This window comes from Nomia melanderi, chromosome 8 (genome assembly GCF_051020985.1).
Source record: "Nomia melanderi isolate GNS246 chromosome 8, iyNomMela1, whole genome shotgun sequence".
Taxonomy (NCBI): domain Eukaryota; kingdom Metazoa; phylum Arthropoda; class Insecta; order Hymenoptera; family Halictidae; genus Nomia; species Nomia melanderi.
In genome coordinates, this window is record NC_135006.1 from 10,872,036 (window position 1) to 10,889,036 (window position 17,001).

The 17,001-nt window shown below is 36.9% G+C and overlaps 5 protein-coding genes across 10 annotated transcripts in view; 1 reads left to right on the forward strand and 4 right to left on the reverse strand.

Annotated features, from left to right (window-relative positions):
- Positions 1–2,579, reverse strand: part of corn (microtubule-binding protein cornetto) — a 46,117-nt gene extending 43,538 nt beyond the window's left edge. The window contains exon 1 of the mRNA XM_031978040.2: positions 2,207–2,579. The gene's annotated coding sequence lies outside the window, so the exon portion shown is untranslated. The remainder of the gene's footprint in view (positions 1–2,206) is intronic.
- A 356-nt stretch (positions 2,580–2,935) lies between these two features.
- On the reverse strand, positions 2,936–4,057 carry Pop5 (POP5 ribonuclease P/MRP subunit). Of its 3 annotated transcripts, none has more exons than XM_031978057.2 (5): positions 3,909–4,057; positions 3,726–3,814; positions 3,435–3,580; positions 3,196–3,365; positions 2,936–3,092 (listed from the first exon to the last, which is right to left on the reverse strand). In XM_031978057.2, the coding sequence occupies exons 2-5, from the start codon at positions 3,743–3,745 to the stop codon at positions 2,976–2,978; spliced, it is 453 nt and encodes a 150-aa protein (XP_031833917.1). In that variant the 5' UTR covers positions 3,746–3,814; positions 3,909–4,057; the 3' UTR covers positions 2,936–2,975. The 3 variants fall into 3 exon arrangements, with proteins under 3 accessions (XP_031833917.1, XP_031833916.1, XP_031833915.1); XM_031978056.2 differs by having other exon boundaries at positions 3,891–4,038; XM_031978055.2 differs by lacking the exon at positions 3,909–4,057 and having other exon boundaries at positions 3,726–3,874.
- LOC116427559 (FGGY carbohydrate kinase domain-containing protein) lies at positions 4,020–7,338 on the forward strand. 3 transcript variants are annotated; one of them, XM_031978049.2, is made up of 11 exons: positions 4,020–4,167; positions 4,570–4,815; positions 4,876–4,987; positions 5,064–5,301; positions 5,370–5,497; positions 5,720–5,902; positions 5,979–6,183; positions 6,265–6,415; positions 6,486–6,560; positions 6,646–6,923; positions 7,001–7,338. In XM_031978049.2, the coding sequence occupies exons 2-11, from the start codon at positions 4,639–4,641 to the stop codon at positions 7,086–7,088; spliced, it is 1,635 nt and encodes a 544-aa protein (XP_031833909.1). In that variant the 5' UTR covers positions 4,020–4,167; positions 4,570–4,638; the 3' UTR covers positions 7,089–7,338. The 3 variants fall into 3 exon arrangements, with proteins under 3 accessions (XP_031833909.1, XP_031833907.1, XP_031833908.1); XM_031978047.2 differs by lacking the exon at positions 4,020–4,167 and adding an exon at positions 4,187–4,351 and having other exon boundaries at positions 4,504–4,815; XM_031978048.2 differs by lacking the exon at positions 4,020–4,167 and adding an exon at positions 4,210–4,351.
- A 52-nt stretch (positions 7,339–7,390) lies between these two features.
- On the reverse strand, positions 7,391–10,815 carry LOC116427560 (uncharacterized). Of its 2 annotated transcripts, none has more exons than XM_031978050.2 (5): positions 10,591–10,815; positions 9,764–10,110; positions 9,408–9,679; positions 9,107–9,338; positions 7,391–9,018 (listed from the first exon to the last, which is right to left on the reverse strand). In XM_031978050.2, the coding sequence occupies exons 1-5, from the start codon at positions 10,638–10,640 to the stop codon at positions 8,846–8,848; spliced, it is 1,074 nt and encodes a 357-aa protein (XP_031833910.1). In that variant the 5' UTR covers positions 10,641–10,815; the 3' UTR covers positions 7,391–8,845. The 2 variants fall into 2 exon arrangements, with proteins under 2 accessions (XP_031833910.1, XP_031833912.1); XM_031978052.2 differs by lacking the exon at positions 10,591–10,815 and adding an exon at positions 10,178–10,359.
- A 1,076-nt stretch (positions 10,816–11,891) lies between these two features.
- On the reverse strand, positions 11,892–14,753 carry Ypel (Yippee-like). Its single transcript, XM_031978059.2, has 4 exons — positions 14,507–14,753; positions 14,277–14,320; positions 13,732–13,840; positions 11,892–13,642 (listed from the first exon to the last, which is right to left on the reverse strand). The coding sequence occupies exons 1-4, from the start codon at positions 14,606–14,608 to the stop codon at positions 13,553–13,555; spliced, it is 345 nt and encodes a 114-aa protein (XP_031833919.1). The 5' UTR covers positions 14,609–14,753; the 3' UTR covers positions 11,892–13,552.
- Positions 14,754–17,001: the final 2,248 nt, after the last annotated feature.

The following is a 17,001-nucleotide window of genomic DNA, read 5'->3' on the forward strand; positions in this document are numbered from 1 at the left end:
GATTCCCTGAAATATACAAAACCCTCAACAGATGAAGCTAAATTATATATTAATTACTTGAACAATTAAAAAAACAGAAAACTACGTGCTGATGTCTTGCTATTCGAGTAATTAAATCATTTGCTTACGACTTACTCCTGCAAATATGAAAACTTCATCTCGTCGAAATGTCGAAATTCGTCCGCAAAGGGTTAATTGCTCGAATTTCCAACCGCCTCTGCGATACACACGAGTCGAATTAAGTCGTTTTCGGATGACGCTATCGCTGTAGATTACAAGAGCTTATCTACCCTTCCGCAGACCAGCTCGTCCTACTATGTAAACTTAGCCTAATGAATAACCTCCATAGAGATCACGAAATTATTCCTGCGCGGGAAAGTGCGTGTTTCCTAACCTAACCCGGATGACATCTCCCCTTTCCGGCAATTTCATTTATTAATTACAATGTAATTATCCGTAGACCATCGAAATTTCAAAAATGAATCGCTACGAAGGAAGGTGTTGGACCAATCAGTAATGAAAGGGGCCCACATTTGAATTAATTAAAAAGGTCGGCCGTTCTGGCGACACTTGAAACGTTCTTAACCGAGTGACACAATGAACCCTTCGCATTGTGTGCTCGCAGGAACCAATTAAAATACTTCCAACATTTCACCTTAAGGGAGAGAATACGGTTAAAGGAGTACTGGTAGAATTACTTACGTTCCGGTTCTTTTTTTCAGTACTAAAATATATGTGTATACAAAAATATATATGTAATACACACAAAATACTTCAGATGATATGTAATTAAATTAAGTAAAAGATTAACACTAGAACTACCAAGTCAAGTTCACTTTTCTAAATTTCTCTATAGAAATCAACAGTGCATCTAGATTTCGATCACTCAAAACTTAGTTTGCGTATCACTAAAACAATTTCTTTGAAAATTTCTTAGAGAAGGATCTATTTTCCAATAATTGTAAAAGAATTTAGGAATGGGTCATTTTGATAGTTCTAGTGTTAATGAAACAAAATAATCCTTCGTACACTTTAAGTACTTCACGACACGATCACGACAAATGACACACCTTCTATAGAAACATTACAGTCGACATGCTAATGCACACCCACAGAAATAGCATGTGTGTGTGGGCAAGGGGTTAAAAGCGGATGAATTCTAGAAGGTAGGAAACAGTTATACTTGCTGGTCAAACGTAGGCGTAGACACGGGTTAATTGACAAATCGATAGTTCTCCGAACATCGAGCTAATCGGGTGAAAGACCCTTCGCGGAGGTACAACGCGAAACACAGAAAAGAAACCCTCCTCGACGGCCATTAAAGTCGTTGATGAAAGACAATTCCGCTCATCCCTGTGTAGAGAGCACGGCCACGATATTATATCCGATCCGTGTGCATTGTAATCACGGAGGACCCGTGTTGAACACAAAAAAAAAACGTCTCGACTACGCATAAGAGCTGGAATGACATCTGTTGGGTACAGCTCACTAGTGGCCTGTTCCAAGCTCGGGAATGATACCTAAATAAAATACGTGGGAACGATCTGAACATCGCTGCATCTGGACGGTCGCAATGACATTTTGAATTTTGATCTCGTTATCGAACTAAGTCGAACGATTTTAATATGTAGAAATATTTCATGAAAATCCTCCGTGAAATTCACTTATATAACTCCGGACACTTTAATATTTCAAAGCACGCAGCATGTAAATACTGAAATATTGATGACTGAGATTAAAAGTAATGCAATGTTAAGACGATAGTATCGCTTAGGTATTCCAGACGATGCTGATCGCAGATACGTTAAGATATTTCATATTGGCCTGATCCTTTCTCAGATACCGCTAATTTGTACGTGTACACAAGTGGCAGAAACACTCGATTAAAAGCGGTATGACAGTTGTAAGAAAAGTAATTATCGGAGGCTCGTCGCTACCCTCCCACTTGTTCTTATTGCGAGAGATAACGTATCGGTCCGCGAAGGGTGGGACGCCACTGATTTTACGAATCGATCGTTCTATTGGAAGCGAACGTGGGCCAGAAAGATTCCTCGGTGTAATCTTTCTGATCGACTGTTAAGACTGATCCGTCGTGGAAGGGAAAACGTAAACGTAAACGTAAACGGATCAACGAATTCCGAGTGCATCCCTCGAAACGACGCGCCATGAAATCGATAAACTGTACGAAAAGGACACTGCGACTCACCTCGGATAAAAATGCTAGATCTTCGCTGCGAGATCAGAGTTTTTTTTGGTGTCCTGTCTGACGGAACACAGTCAGGAAACACTTGTTCGCAGAACGAAGATAGGGCCGGTTCCGTTGAGGCGTGCCGGTTAGGTCTTCTGTTCGCGAATTTCACACTAAAGGACAGGATTTACTTGGGTAAACTGAATGCTTGTCGTGGCAACGAAGTGTCTTGTACTTTATGCTCTCAGGCTTGGTAGAATCGCGTGTTTCACGGTGCAGAATCGTTCGATGACTTACAGCCTGTGTGCCCGATTGTACTTGCCTCTGCACGAGTATCATACCACTTAGAGAGCACCTTCGCGCATCGACTGGCAACTACGTATATTCGTACGGAGTACGGATCACCGTTGCCTGTCTCCGGAACCAGAGCAATAGGCTCCCTCTCCCTCCAGCAACAGCCAGCGACAACTGGCGACGGACAGCAATGACCCTTTCTCGCACCCTCCATCGAATGGTAAACTAGGACTGATGACGCGCTTTGGTTGGTGGTTGAAAATTCGAATTGTTCCCGCCTTATTCGGCTGCGATTGTTTACTACTCTGGTTACGCCTGTATTCATGAATTTCGAATGTTTTTTTTTGTAGAACTGTTAACATAAAGTCACTGAAATGAATGAAATGAAGAACATAATGAAACTTGATATGCTGAAAGGATATAAAGAATTTAATTGTTTGAAATTCAGATAGCTTTGAAAGACTACTTTATTAAATACATGTGTATAAATAATTCATGTGAAGTCTTTCATGGCTGGTGTTAAAGTCATCAAAGCATTTTCCATATTTTTCCTTTCAAGATTAGTTTTTAGAGTACTCCATACTTGTTCTAATTTTGTTTGCTGGTATTTCTAAAAAATTAGTATACTTATGTATAATGAAAATATATGTAGATTTTGTCAAATTCATGTAGGCATTTAGAATTTTTATTAGATATTTATAAGATTTCTGTACCTTGATAAAGAGGAAACAATGTTTTAGTGTTGCTCCTACATAAAGTATTTTTACTGATACAAAGCGGCCTGCAATGTCATTTATCAAAGGAAGAGACTTTAATAAAAATCTATGTGGACCGTGTCTGGTTTTCACTAGCGCTATTCTTGTATGTTCATTGCAATATTTCGCTAAAAATATAAGAAATCATAATATTAATTGGTTATAAATAAAATATCATATTAAAGATTTCATATTACCACTAAAACCAGCTTTTATTGCTGCCACGCCAAAATCACCATATAATTGTTGTACTTTCTGTTGTATTGCATAATGCAGTGTTGTGATTTTCAGCGGAAACTGTTTATCGGATTTATCACCGAGTGTTATTTCAAATGCTATATACCTGTGAATGCGTTTATCTTATCGTAAAAGATATGTTATGGTAAAAAATGAAAAATACTTATAAGTATTCTGTAACATTTTATTTGCAATAAATTACTTTACGCAATCAATAAATGTTAATTATATTCGATAAATTGTTGTATTACCTGTTTTTAAAACGAACCATCTTTTAGGTTATGTAACTCGTTAAGTGAGGAACATATTACAATGACTCTTCTTGAAGCCAGAGTACATGCTAATTATATAAACGAAGCATTATTTTATAGTAATTAACGACACGATATTCACAAATTATACACTTTACAACGCACTTGACATAAAAACATTACCCACGTGTGTTGTTTTCGATCACTCAGTAGATAAGGTTCAGCTAGGTCGCTGTCAAATGCATTCACACGTGCGTGCAATATGGAGTATATTTTCAACTCTGTTTGTTAACAATTAGATTTTAGATTTTTCATTCAAAATGCACTGTTAAGATTTTAATACTTCGACTGTCTAATTTTCAATAATTATCCGAAGAGTCAGTAGAGTTTTATCAATACTGAAATACCTATGCTATGCAACGATGCGGTGTAATTATTCAAGGTAACAGTCGTAGCATTTTTTATGCACACGTGTTTCTTTATACGGAAGTACGTATCGTCAGTCTTACGTAATATTGTTGTACTTTGCCTTCAGTGTTAATTCTATTGATTTGATATTCATGTATAGTCTTAGATCTGAGCATGTCTGACAGCTTAAATAATTAAAATACTAAAAAATTTGATTGGTAAGTATTTCTTTTCATTGTACCATCTTTTTTCTTCACGTGTGTGAAATATAAAGAAATTTCATTGGCAAGAGATATTTACTTGTGTTTCTTAATTCTGTCAGTGTTATCACAGGGTCATGTGATATTAAAAAGTAACTCTATGATTACAGTTAAGCTCTGTTGATAAGGATTCTGTGTTCTTAATTTACAACTTATAATGATACTGTTCAAAGTAGAACATTCAGTTGGCTGCTCCTAACAAAAGACACACAACATTCAGGAGACTACATCAAAAGAGTAAGACAATGGAATACTTTGTTGGAGTGGATGTTGGAACCGGTAGTGCCCGAGCTGCTTTGGTATCCTCTAAAGGGAAAATATTAAAATTAGCAACATGTCCACTTGAAATTTTTCATCCAGTTCCTAATTTTTATGAACAATCATCTGATAATATTTGGAGTGCAGTTTGTCATGTAGTAAAGGTATTAACAAACACATTTATAAAATATATTTTTGTTATAAAAATATTATACTTTTTATAGTCAGTGGTAGCTGACATTTCTGCAGACAATGTAAAAGGTATTGGATTTGATGCTACCTGTTCATTGGTAGTTGTGGATAAAACAGGATCCCCAGTTACTGTCAGTCCCACGGGTTTGTACATTATAATATCATAAAGGTGATTCTATTTAAATCTAATATGCTTTCATCATTATAATTTTTAACTTAGGAGAAGATAAACAGAATGTTATACTATGGATGGATCACAGAGCACAAGAAGAAGCAGATTTTATAAATGCCCAAGGTCATGAAATTCTTCAGTATGTTGGTGGCAAAGTATCATTGGAAATGGAGACCCCAAAAATGTTATGGTTAAAGAAAAATCTACCTTTATCTTGGGAACGTGCAGCATTGCTCTTTGATTTGCCTGATTTCCTAACATGGAAAGCAACAGGTTCTGAATCAAGGTAATCACATCATTGTATGTCATCATAAAAATAGAACAACACAGTGTACCTTGCTAATCTGATTTTAGATCCTTATGTTCTTTAGTATGTAAGTGGAATTATATTGCTGATCCAGATGGTAACAATGGATGGAATGAAGAATTTTTTTATCAAATTCAGTTGGGTGATCTTGTAAAAGACAATTGGAAAAAAATAGGTATTAATACAAGTTTCTATATCAATAAAAATTATTTACACATGAATTGATCTACATGTCTGGTAATTAACTAATATTAATACACAGAACGAAAATTATATTACACGTGCAAAGTAGTTTTTGACAAGTTAATGGGTCTGTTTTATGTTCAGACAGATAGTATGAAAGTATAAACGTCATTTTAACTATTTTTATTTAACAAAGAGAACTATTAATACGAAGGTAAAGATGTGAGGACTCCCGGGGATCTCATTGACCAAGGATTGTCAGCTAAAGCTGCATCTGAATTAGGACTTCTAAAAGGCACTGCCGTGGGTACTTCACTTATTGATGCACATGCTGGAGGACTGGGCATGATAGGATGTTCTGTACCTGGTTCATCACCCAATGTACAAAGAAGATTAGGTAAAATTTGTGTTCACTGCACAGTTGTCACTCACATCTCTTGTTTCAACTGTACAATGTTTTATTGTATTTACAGCTTTAATTTGTGGAACTTCAACTTGTCATATGATAGTGAATGAAAAGAAGCTTTTTGTGAATGGTGTTTGGGGACCATACTACAGTGCTATGGTTCCAGGATTATGGTTGAATGAAGGTGGTCAAAGTGCAACTGGAAAGTTGCTAGATCATATAATTGACACTCATCCTGCAACACCAGGAATTTTAAAAAGTTTAAGAAATAAGTAAGTTTATTTGTATATAAAACTAATTGTACATTTATATAAAATTTTATAAATTTTACTTCTTATTATATCATTTCCTAGACACATACAACAATACTTGTCTGAATTATTGCAAGCAATGGCAGATCAGAAGGGTCTGAAGAATATTTCATATTTAACAAAAGAGATTCACGTTTGGCCCGATTTTCACGGAAATCGCTCCCCACTGGCAGATCCAACTCTCAAAGGAATGGTAAAAAATATTTTGTTATGCATTTAAGAATCGTTCTTCTTATAAACTTTTATCACTGAATATCATGCAGGTATCAGGGTTATCTTTGTCTGTTGATAAAGAAAATCTGGCATTATACTATTTGGCAACAGTACAAGCATTAACGGTATGAACACCTCCGGTAATATATATGTATATATTTGAACATTTCTACCGATCAAAAAGTATATTTTACATTTTTTATCAAACAGTATGGGACAAAGTACATTTTGGAAACCTTAGAAGCTAGTGGTCACGAAGTGAAGGAACTACTAGTATGTGGAGGCCTAAGTCAGAACCCTCTGTTCATTCAGATACAAGCAGATGTTTTAGGTTTACCTGTACTTTGTCCTGTTGAGAGGGAATCGGTGCTGATAGGAGCGGCAATTCTAGGATCTTACGCAGCTGGAAAATTTAATACAATGAATGATGCTATTAAAACAATGGGAGGATCTGCGAATATTATTAAACCAAAAAATGAATGTTATAAGTATGCAATTATATTCATTAAGGAATACTTGAAACATAGAAGAAACTTAAAGTGTTCATTACATTATTGTTTTTAAGGTACCATCAACAGAAATATCAAGTCTTCCGAAAAATGGTGGAGGACCAGAATAGTTACAGAGAAATTATGAATGGAAATTTTTTGTAACTGCCACCACTGTTACACAGTACCTCTTGAAACTTGAAACACTCCAGCTATGAAAGCAATACTGATACACATATACATAAGTACAATGAAGAATCTCGTAATAAGCAGCTAATATAAGAGACACTCTTTATACTGTTTTTTATTGAATTAAAATATATTTTGTGTATACAACCAATTGCAGAGAAATATTTTTGTTATATATTTTATCTTTTATTTTTGTTTATTATAAATAAAAATATATGTAAAAGTATCTCGCAATGATTTTTGGCAATATTTCTTATACTCATACATTAAACGTGGTATACAAAATTCTATTGCTTTATTTGGTATTTAAGTATGAACTCAAATTTTACATATGTATAATGTCTTACAATTTTTTCATTACAAATGTTTTGGTACAAAACACGCGTCACTTTTCTTATTGCATATTCCTTGTCATAGGTATTTAACAATATTTGTACAAACTTACAGCAGTATTACTACAAGACTAATTGTTATAAAAATATTAAAAGTTTCTTAATCAAAACATTTTTTACGAAAAATTTCCTTCTGTATCATTATAAAAGTTTATAAAACGATGTCACTAACTATTTAGAGATAAAAACTACTAGTATGTAGTGTAATATTGTGCTAATTTCACTTAACTTATGTCACAAAGAATATTTTCTTATATTTCTAACTTGCAATAGATCATTTTTAGCATAGAAAGTAACGTTGATATCACATAGTTCGCAAAATCTTCTAAAAAATTTGACAACCTCGATATTCTATACATTTTACAGACGTGATTTAAGAAATAAACGAAAATAATATTTGCATATCACAAAGTCGGTTTATCGCAAAGGCATTCCAGTGAACTAAGGCGACAAAACCGACAATAACTAACTTATGTTACAGCTGTTTTGCAGTAAATTATTTAAAATAATACTGGTATAAAACTTTGGATAAAACTTTAGATCAATATTAAATATTACAATTCTTGTACGTATTAATAATATAAATTGAATTACTTATGGTTCTTTAACTTAATTTTAATTCAAATTCTGGTACCAATTTTGCACCCAATATTATAAATTTCATTGAAAACGAATCAAATCTGTATAAAACCACTTGAATGAATGACACTGCAATTTTTTTAATCTTAACCTGCTTCTTCGTATAAATGAGTTTTATATAATTTTTTTGTGAGTATTAACAACTATATCAATTGTTCATTTTAATCAAATGTTAGAATTGCTACTGATTTTCAAATAATTTGATATTATAACAATATCATCATCAGTCTTTTAGCAGATAATTTTCAAACTAAATTTATAAAACTGAAAAATATTAAGCAAAGAGTACCCCTCAAATGTGCTTTAACAAAGACAAAATTTTATACAATGATATAATTCTAACTAGTTAACAATTGTCATAAACATTTAACTTGAAAATTATTTATATTTTGATATTTGGAAGACACAAAGTGCGTAGTTTTATTAAACATTATATTCTCCTTCTTATGGAGATATTGTTTCATATATATATATATATAGATATATATTATATCTAGTCTTAATTTCAGTAAGGCCATTTGTGTAATTTGTATAATTAGGATATCATAAAAGAGTCATCAAAATGACAATTATCATCCTACATTACGAATTCAAGTTTGAATGTGATTTTTATGAAAAAAAAATTATTCATTAACAATTGATATTGCTTGTAGTAATTGGAGAAATAAACCTAAATTAGTGAAAACGCTATATTAATTCCGTTTAGACAAAGCGATAACGTTCTGCAATATGATTAAGCATGTACTGAAATGCCATGGAAGGAGACGTACCAAATCTCTGCCTCCATAAATGTTTAGCTATAATACGTTGTCCCAGATTATGAGTAGTTTCTTGAATTTCTTCACAAATTTCAACACTAGTTTGCCAAATTGTTTCTAGGAATATAAATAATTTCATTAATGACACTGCATCAAACTCTTCCTAAAGTGAAGTACCTAAAGAAAAGGTACATATCATACATACCTAAGTTAGTTAGAAGTTTATTTTTACCAGGTGGATCAAATTTCTGTAACTGTTCTACACTAATTACTTTGTATTGCTTTAATTCTTGCAGCAATTCATAGTTGCAGCAACGAGCACGACTGTTTGCTACAATGTAACTGCCAGGGGCACTGTGTTTTGTAATTTCCTTTAGAGCTTCTTTCACCATATTGCATTTATCGATTTCTCCTTGAGACTTATCCACTTTGATTGGCTACAGTACAATAAATATTAAGAATAGAAAGCAAATTAAAAGTAACACTTATATATAGCATATGCATACCTCCGGGACTGCTTCAATCATATGTAACCACATGCGAGTCGGTATGGTGTTTGCTTCTGCAATACAAACTATTGTATGAGAATTATTATTGCGCTTCTTAGCAGTAGTTACATCAGAAGGATTCTCAGTCATATAGCCATTAGGAAATTCATCCACAATTAATATTGCACTTTGACCTCCCAGAATCCAATCTTGCGGATGTGTTGCTACATAATTTTCAGAAACCTCGTCACATCTTTCATAGACTTTCTTAACAACATGTTTCTTTATCTCTGAGAAGAAATGAGGATATTCATAGTTTATCTTATATTACCACAAATGAATTACACAAATATATTATGAAAATCTTTGCATACCTAAATAGTTGGCAGTGAGTTCACTAGGTATCATTTGACACCATCCTAATATCAACTGAAGGCACATTTTCAGGTCACACTTTATACCAAAAAAAAAAGAATTTTCTCTTATAGATTGTTTTCTAGCACAATTGGGACATGACCAACTATATTTATCTACAATTCTTGCTTGATTCCAAGCCAAACTTCTTCCTTTACACTCAGGATGAGGACAATTGGAAACAGTCCTAATTAAACTCATTTCTTTCAGCCACCCACATAATTCTCCTTCGTGTCCCTGTTGAAGCATTGGACGTACCACAACATCAAAATATCCTCCTTGATCGCCAAAACGCTCCATACATTGTCTGAAAACAAACAATCAAATTAGAATAAAGAAGCAAAAGAGCCTTTCTTTCGTGTATTTTGATTGACCTCTGTGCAGAATATCATCTACAGGGAATGAAAATTTTATGACAAAATTCACGTCTATCATTAGCTCTGTTAATTTATATAAAACGTATGTTACGTAATTTTGAAATAAGAAGAAAAACAAATACGTTTAGTCACACGTGAATGAAACAAACTCGTGGCTCCCATCGTACGTGAGCAGTAGGGGGAAAAATCAATACTCTCAAGAGTTAAATATAACTTCCTTATTCTTAATATAATAAAGACAAATGTATGCAAACATCTCGTACCGAGTGTTTGAAAATAACAGATTAGCAAAAAGGATAACATATGTGACACTATGAAGAAATAATTAAAGAAAGAAAATTTTTTTGATGTAGCAGAAGCAACAAGTATTTTAAGATCCGAACTGTTTTAATGCACTGAAAATGCATTACCTTGCTTTAACTTTTGTGTTTTTCATTTTCGAAGCAGAAATCACGTTCATCCGTCACTACACAACTCCAAAGAAACAAACAAAAGTCTATAACATTTTTAAACAAACTAAAATGTAAACAAAAATAGAGGAAACCAACAAGGAACCACAAAAGACCCGGGAGCAACGTCGATGTTACGCATCCATCGCGCAGCGACTTATACGGACGTCGAAATATGCATTAACCACATTTCGATGCATTCTTAGCTCGGCCGATAAAGAAGAGAATAAATTAGTCTGCAGATTTGTGTTATCTTCTGATTAAAAAAATCAATCGGACGGTCTACGTTTTATTTTTAAATTTATATTTGTCATTTCACATACAAAATAATAATTATTTATTAATTTATATTTTCAATGTCGATTTCAGTACCAGGTATTTCTTATCAAAGCATAATTCTCACATTCGAGGCGTAAATTTGAATTAAAAGAAGACGTTTCGATTAAATACTTTGTATTTCCTCTTTGTTTTTATTATGAACATGTTTTACAAAGCAAAATTGTGTAATGGTGGTAATGGTGGATGTCGGTGGAGGTTGGAAACTATAGAATCAGTGTTAGTGGGCCATAATTTAACAAGACTCCCAGAAAAGTGAGTGCGGATAAAGGGACATCGGCACAGTAATATAAAAAGTACTCTCCAAGAGACAGCATGAAGGATTAGGCCGGCACATTCATTCACCACTTGTTCTACATACACGCAAAGTTCACTGCACTTTCATATGTATGCATTTAAAACAATGAACATACGATACCTGTTTCCCATTTCTCAAAGCTTTTAAACTCCACCTGAATTTTTTTTTTCGCGTGTCCATTACTCAATCTATGCTTTCAGAAATGTCTAGCGCAATAAGAGCTGATCAATTTTTGTACACTTGTTTCACAGTTACACTTTTGATCGATTAGTTTCATTATCGAAATAAAAATAAACTTTTTTCTCTCTTCACGCTCTACAATTATTGCTACCTTCGCCTTGGTATATTACACGAAATACATTGTGTACTTCTGTCTTATAAAATACATGCTCCGAAAGATGAACGTCCTTCCAATAATTAAGATCCCAATTTTGTTCGCTATACGTCTAAAATTTTGAATTAAATCTATTACAGATAAGTAACGAAGGTAGCGTGCGAAGCTACCTAAAAATAAACCTGTCCAATTCACACATGCAGTGTCCGAGACAAGGGGTCCTAACGGAAATGAAATACATTAAAATTTCACTGTTGTACAGACTGGTCTAGCACGAAAAATGATAAGTCAATATCCAGTGTATGAATCTTTTTTTTTTCTTTAATGGCCAACGTTAAAAATCAAACGTGTACATTCGGGTTACTAGAGGGAGAACACACGACGGTTCCGATACCTCTTGTGTGATAACAGTGACTCGTGATGTTACACTGAACTCTATTTAATATTTACAAATGAGATCGATTATTAAAAAATAATGAGCAATTATTATTTTGTTCCATTCTTTTTTACCTCTTTTGTTTTTAATCATATTTTCATTTAATACATCGTGGTGCGTGCATAGGAAGGCGCAGTCCAAATGATCGTTTCACAACAAAAATATTATTCAGTCATACCACACCCTGCAAGAGCCGACGAGAACGTGAACATGTTAAAATACGGTTTTTTTTTCTTTTCACTAACAATAATGGCGACTGGCAGACAAACAGACAGTTTGGCAGGCATGGTGAACATAAAATCAAAGATGTACGCGCGACACAAGTAACTTTTTTACCTTTCTCTCCCTATCATTCTCTCGCGATCGATTTCTCTCTTTCTCTCTCACTCTCTCTCTCTCTCTTTCTCTCTTTCTTCCTCGCATTCATGTTTTATCGCTCCCTCTTTTTCTCTCTCACTCTCATTCCCTGCACATTCTTCGCTTCTCTTAGTGTCATTACTCTTACATATCCTTACATTCTATGTTCATGAGGTCCTATAATATTGTAACATAGGCTTTAGTACACTATATCGTAAGCTATACTAGAATCTACCGCCGCTGCGTCGCCAACTACACACGAAACAGCGGTCTTAATTAATATTAGGAATATCGGCAGTGAAATTCCAATGATAGACGCGGCAGGCAGGCAGTCAGTCCAGCAAAGTCTGTGGCACTTGCGCTGCTCCGGTGCATAACAGATTCGAAACTGATCGATCGGGGTGCCCCGCGCGTTAATTTTTTACCATTTATCGTGGACGTACACAAGGGGAACGTCTCAAGTGGATGAATGAATTGAAAAATTAAGTGGGGCACCCCACTATTCGAACAGAGCGATCTCGGGTCTTTATCCTTTCTGTCATGGCACCATCATCGTCATCATATTCATCACCATCGTTTCTTATCGTCATCATTCTCGGTCTTATACTCTGTCTTTGTTCGTTTCCTTCCTTGTCTTGACCTACGTTCTTCTCTTCCCTTTCTCCTTCTTCCCTTATCAATTTATTTTTGCTGCTTATGTTTTCTTCCGTTATTTTTTTTGAAAAATAATTTCTTTACAATACTTCTTCATGTGTCCGATCCGCAGCAGAGCGGATCACCGGTGTCATCGGTTGTCGCTTGTCGACGAATCGATCAGAAACAACGAAAAACAGCGTCGAATTGTCCGAAACATAAAGAGTTACTAAGATTACAAATCACAAATGAAATCACAGACTTTCGTTGGTGGTTTGACAGAGGGTAGGGGGCCGCAAACATTTGCAAGTGGAACAACATTGTAGGCGTATCATCATCGACGCCGTAGTTGTCGTCATCATCATTATCAACATCATCACCATCATCATCATATCATCACCATCATAATCATCACCATCATCATCACCATCATCATCATTATCATCATCGACGTCGTCATCAACATCAGGGACAGTCGGATGGGTGTCGATGTTTAGGGATGTACCATGTACTTCTACCCCGACATCGCTTACTCCCATCCATTTTCCTTGATCATATGTGCAAGCTCAATTATAAACTTGCCCTCTTTATACTTCTGGCTCGATTCAAACGCATGCTCCTGAAAATTTCAAAGTGACCTTTTACGGCTGATCTATCTAGTATTTCAGGGCGCCATCTACTTTTCAACGGGACAAGAAAAAAACTCACGTATTTCCACCCGAGGGTGGTCTTGCAACATTCGCAGTAAATATCAGCCACAGCATGAAGGCCAGTGAGCAGAACTCGCTCCTCTGCAGGACCACAGCCCACGTTCACCCTGAAATAATGAGCAACCATAAGAAGCTGGAAGGGATGTGAAATCGACTGGTGCAAAGAAGGGGACATCCCCTAATCCTATAGCTCATCTCATCCCTTAATTAGAATCCCCCCTATTACAACGATAACACGATCATCAAGAAGGAACGATACACGCTAGAAAATAAAACAAATACTCCCACTCGAAGCACGAAATCTTCGAAACAATTCGAGCGTAAATTCGAATTGGCCCAACGCGAAACTTCAATGATCCCGCGACGTTTACTTCAAACCCTCTCCGTTTCGCGTGTATTGTACAAAGGCAACAATAAACTAGGCGTTACTCGGAATCTAACAGTTTCGCACACCCTGTATAAATTCCCCGGGTAAAGCGTTCGCGTCCCACTTTCCACGCCGATTCTATCTGGGACTGCGAGGGCAGGCATTAGCATACTTACACTGAATTAAAGAGATAGGCACGACCTTGACTGCCCTGGAAGGACTGCAATCAAAAAGGAAACAGCGTGTTAGCGAAGAGACCGTGTAACGCATCTAAGGTGGCGGTCCTGGAGGTGGGGGTAGCGGGGGTGTGTAGGTAGGTACGTGTATGCGAGTCCGCGGCGCGGACAACAAAAGCGGAAGAACGAATGCGAGAAGTCTGTTCGTTACCTGATCTATCACGGCTCACCTTAGAGATGAGTTCGTCGTGGTTGGCGAGGTGAGCACGGCAGTGAATGCACGAGTAAGTGCGGTGACACGAGGGCAGGTACGCTTGGAAAGTTTTGACCATGATGGCGTGTCCAGAGCAAGCAAGAGAGATCTTCTCCCCTCGCCCTTGTCCGTCTTCTTCCTCTTTTTCTTTGTCGTCGTCGTCGTCGTTCTCCTCTCTCTCTCCTCTCTCCACCGCTCCCTCTCTCTTCCTCCACACTCCTGTTTTTATTCTTCCCTCTCTCGCTTGCTCTCCCTCCTCTCTTCCTCGCCTGTTTCCCTTTCCCTCTATCTCTACCACTATCTCTGTTCCTCTCTGTCTCTCCCTCTTATTATTCTTATCAAGTGCCGTCGAGACGCTTTTCTCCCGTGTGTGGTGAACGTCTGGCCGTTAACCAGCGACGATTATCGAATTGAATTTCTTCCAATCGCGGGGTGGTTGGTGCAATAGTGGCCCCGTTCACCGCCGCTTCGTACTCCGATCAGCTGTTGAGCTGGTTCAGACAGCGCCGGTTCGGGGACACCTGTGAACACGGATCTCGGTGTTCCTATCATTCGAGTTATTTCACTGCCAACTACTGTTCAACTGAATGGATTTTACTTTGGTTTATTTTATTTACACTACAACTAGGCTTAGACTGATCTGGTGTCTTCTTTTACAATTATTGAGAGGGCAGCCGCTTCTTTGGGATGTTATTAACAAATTCGGTAGTGATCGATTGAATTATAAATCAATTGGAATCACAGTGCATTATCAGAGTTTAGATGATAATATTGAAACGGATCGATTTGACTGATCTGTAGTACTAGTGTTAAGAAGTGCCTAGCGACCGAATTCGCAAAATTAAAAACGAAAGGTGTATACGCGAAGAAAGGATTTTGCTCACGAATGAGAACAACGGTCACGTTGTTGGCTGGTAGGTCTCGCGCGCAACTTAATCTCGCCTAGTTAGAACGCCCACGAAGATCCTTGCCGCGGCGTATCGTCGCCGGGCGATCTAACGATCTCGACCGACGCTCAATCTGATCCGCGGGTCCCGCCGTCGGAGGTGACGTCAAAACTAATTCGTTGCGACGAAACGGTGCAAGACCTCCGGCTGGTGGCTTCTCTTTCGGAAACAGGAAGATAAGACTTGCTCGCGTGCTGTTTCGGACTCGCAAAAATATCGGTGGGTACGATGCCCGAAAATCGTATTAACCATCCGGAATATATTCAACTTTCACGAGGAATCATATAAAAGATATCGAAACGGAATAAAAATTTGTTTATGTCAAAACTTACGAAATAATCACAGCTTTCGGATGATACTCATTAAATAGTAAAGAACTATTTACGAAATAGTAAATGAAGTTAGCGGGCATTACAGAAATGATCCTAAAACATGTGACAACGATCGCTGAGTCGAATAATCTAACGTAACTTTATTAATTCCAGACAATTGGTAAAAATATTTTACAGCCTTTAACACTAGAACTACCGAGCTTGAACCGTCTCTTGAACATGTCTTTACGAAAGCTACAAGCGTGAATTTAAGATTCCAGTTGGCTTATATTTCAGTTTAGGTATTGCTAAATCAACTTCTTTAATTGTTTCTTACACTTTTCACTTAACATTTCTTGTACGTTCTAAAGTACCCGTACCTTCACAGTAATTCTAAAAGAAGAAATCAGAAATTGGTCATTCTGACCCGTCCGGTAGTTCCAGTGTTAAACATGACCGCGATATTATTTTTACGAAACCACCATTGTACAATGCTACGATAAGAAATCGGCGTGTTCAATGTCACGTCGGTGGATGTCGACGCCGAATTACGAATCGTCGAGCAACGGCCGACGCGCAGAAATGAATTAATTATGATGTGCATGTATAAGGAATATCGACAGTCGCAGAAACTCTCGATTCGGTATTGCCGCACGGTTTCTCGCTATTTACCCGCTATCGTTGTATATTTATTCCGCAACTATCAGTTCCGAGTTATTTATAACGACCTGTTAAATAACGCGCGGCCGAGTATCAAACCACCCGCCTTTACTATGCCACTACAAGTAATGAAAAATCTCGGGACGAGCCTATCAGGGCGGAGGAGGGAGGGCGTCGGTGCGCATCGGGAGAAAGGGCGAGATAAGAAACACGAGCGGAGAGTAGGTACATCTATAAAAGTAAATGGCGGCGCGGGGGAGGGCACGCACGCGAGTCACGAGAACCCGCCACGAACGTTTTGAAGCGCAATAGCATTGATGCACTCTCACTCCGTATCGAGCGACGCCACGTGCTGGCGCGTGTTCAAACAAAGAAAAGAGACAAGGTCTCCATTATGATGTGCTTAAGAGATGGCTTTTTCCTTTATAAAGATGGAGGAAGTGCGGGCCAAGCTCTTTTCTTTTCACGCCTTCGTCCCGTTGTCGCCCATCCGGCGGCACGGGACGACTCGTCGCGACACGAGATTCTGAAAGTTGTCCCCCTACCCCGTCACG

Bases quoted from the DNA above. Each gene is read 5' to 3' on its own strand.
- Pop5 (XM_031978057.2), bottom strand. From the start codon at position 3,745: ATGGTTCGTTTTAAAAACAG. The intron at 3,581-3,725 runs GTAATACAACAA...ACGCATTCACAG, and splicing joins ATGGTTCGTTTTAAAAACAG to GTATATAGCATTTGAAATAA. The intron at 3,093-3,195 runs GTACAGAAATCT...CTAATTTTTTAG, and splicing joins ATTGTTTCCTCTTTATCAAG to AAATACCAGCAAACAAAATT.
- LOC116427560 (XM_031978050.2), bottom strand. From the start codon at position 10,640: ATGAACGTGATTTCTGCTTCGAAAATGAAAAACACAAAAGTTAAAGCA. The intron at 10,111-10,590 runs GTAATGCATTTT...GTTTGTTTTCAG, and splicing joins AACACAAAAGTTAAAGCAAG to ACAATGTATGGAGCGTTTTG. The intron at 9,680-9,763 runs GTATGCAAAGAT...ATTTCTTCTCAG, and splicing joins ACTCACTGCCAACTATTTAG to AGATAAAGAAACATGTTGTT.
- LOC116427559 (XM_031978049.2), top strand. From the start codon at position 4,639: ATGGAATACTTTGTTGGAGTGGATGTTGGAACCGGTAGTGCCCGAGCT. The intron at 4,988-5,063 runs GTTTGTACATTA...TTTTTAACTTAG, and splicing joins AGTTACTGTCAGTCCCACGG to GAGAAGATAAACAGAATGTT. The intron at 5,302-5,369 runs GTAATCACATCA...ATCTGATTTTAG, and splicing joins GCAACAGGTTCTGAATCAAG to ATCCTTATGTTCTTTAGTAT.
- Ypel (XM_031978059.2), bottom strand. From the start codon at position 14,608: ATGGTCAAAACTTTCCAAGCGTACCTGCCCTCGTGTCACCGCACTTAC. The intron at 13,841-14,276 runs GTAAGTATGCTA...TCATTATTTCAG, and splicing joins GCCTATCTCTTTAATTCAGT to GGTGAACGTGGGCTGTGGTC. The intron at 13,643-13,731 runs GTGAGTTTTTTT...TGAAATTTTCAG, and splicing joins CCACCCTCGGGTGGAAATAC to GAGCATGCGTTTGAATCGAG.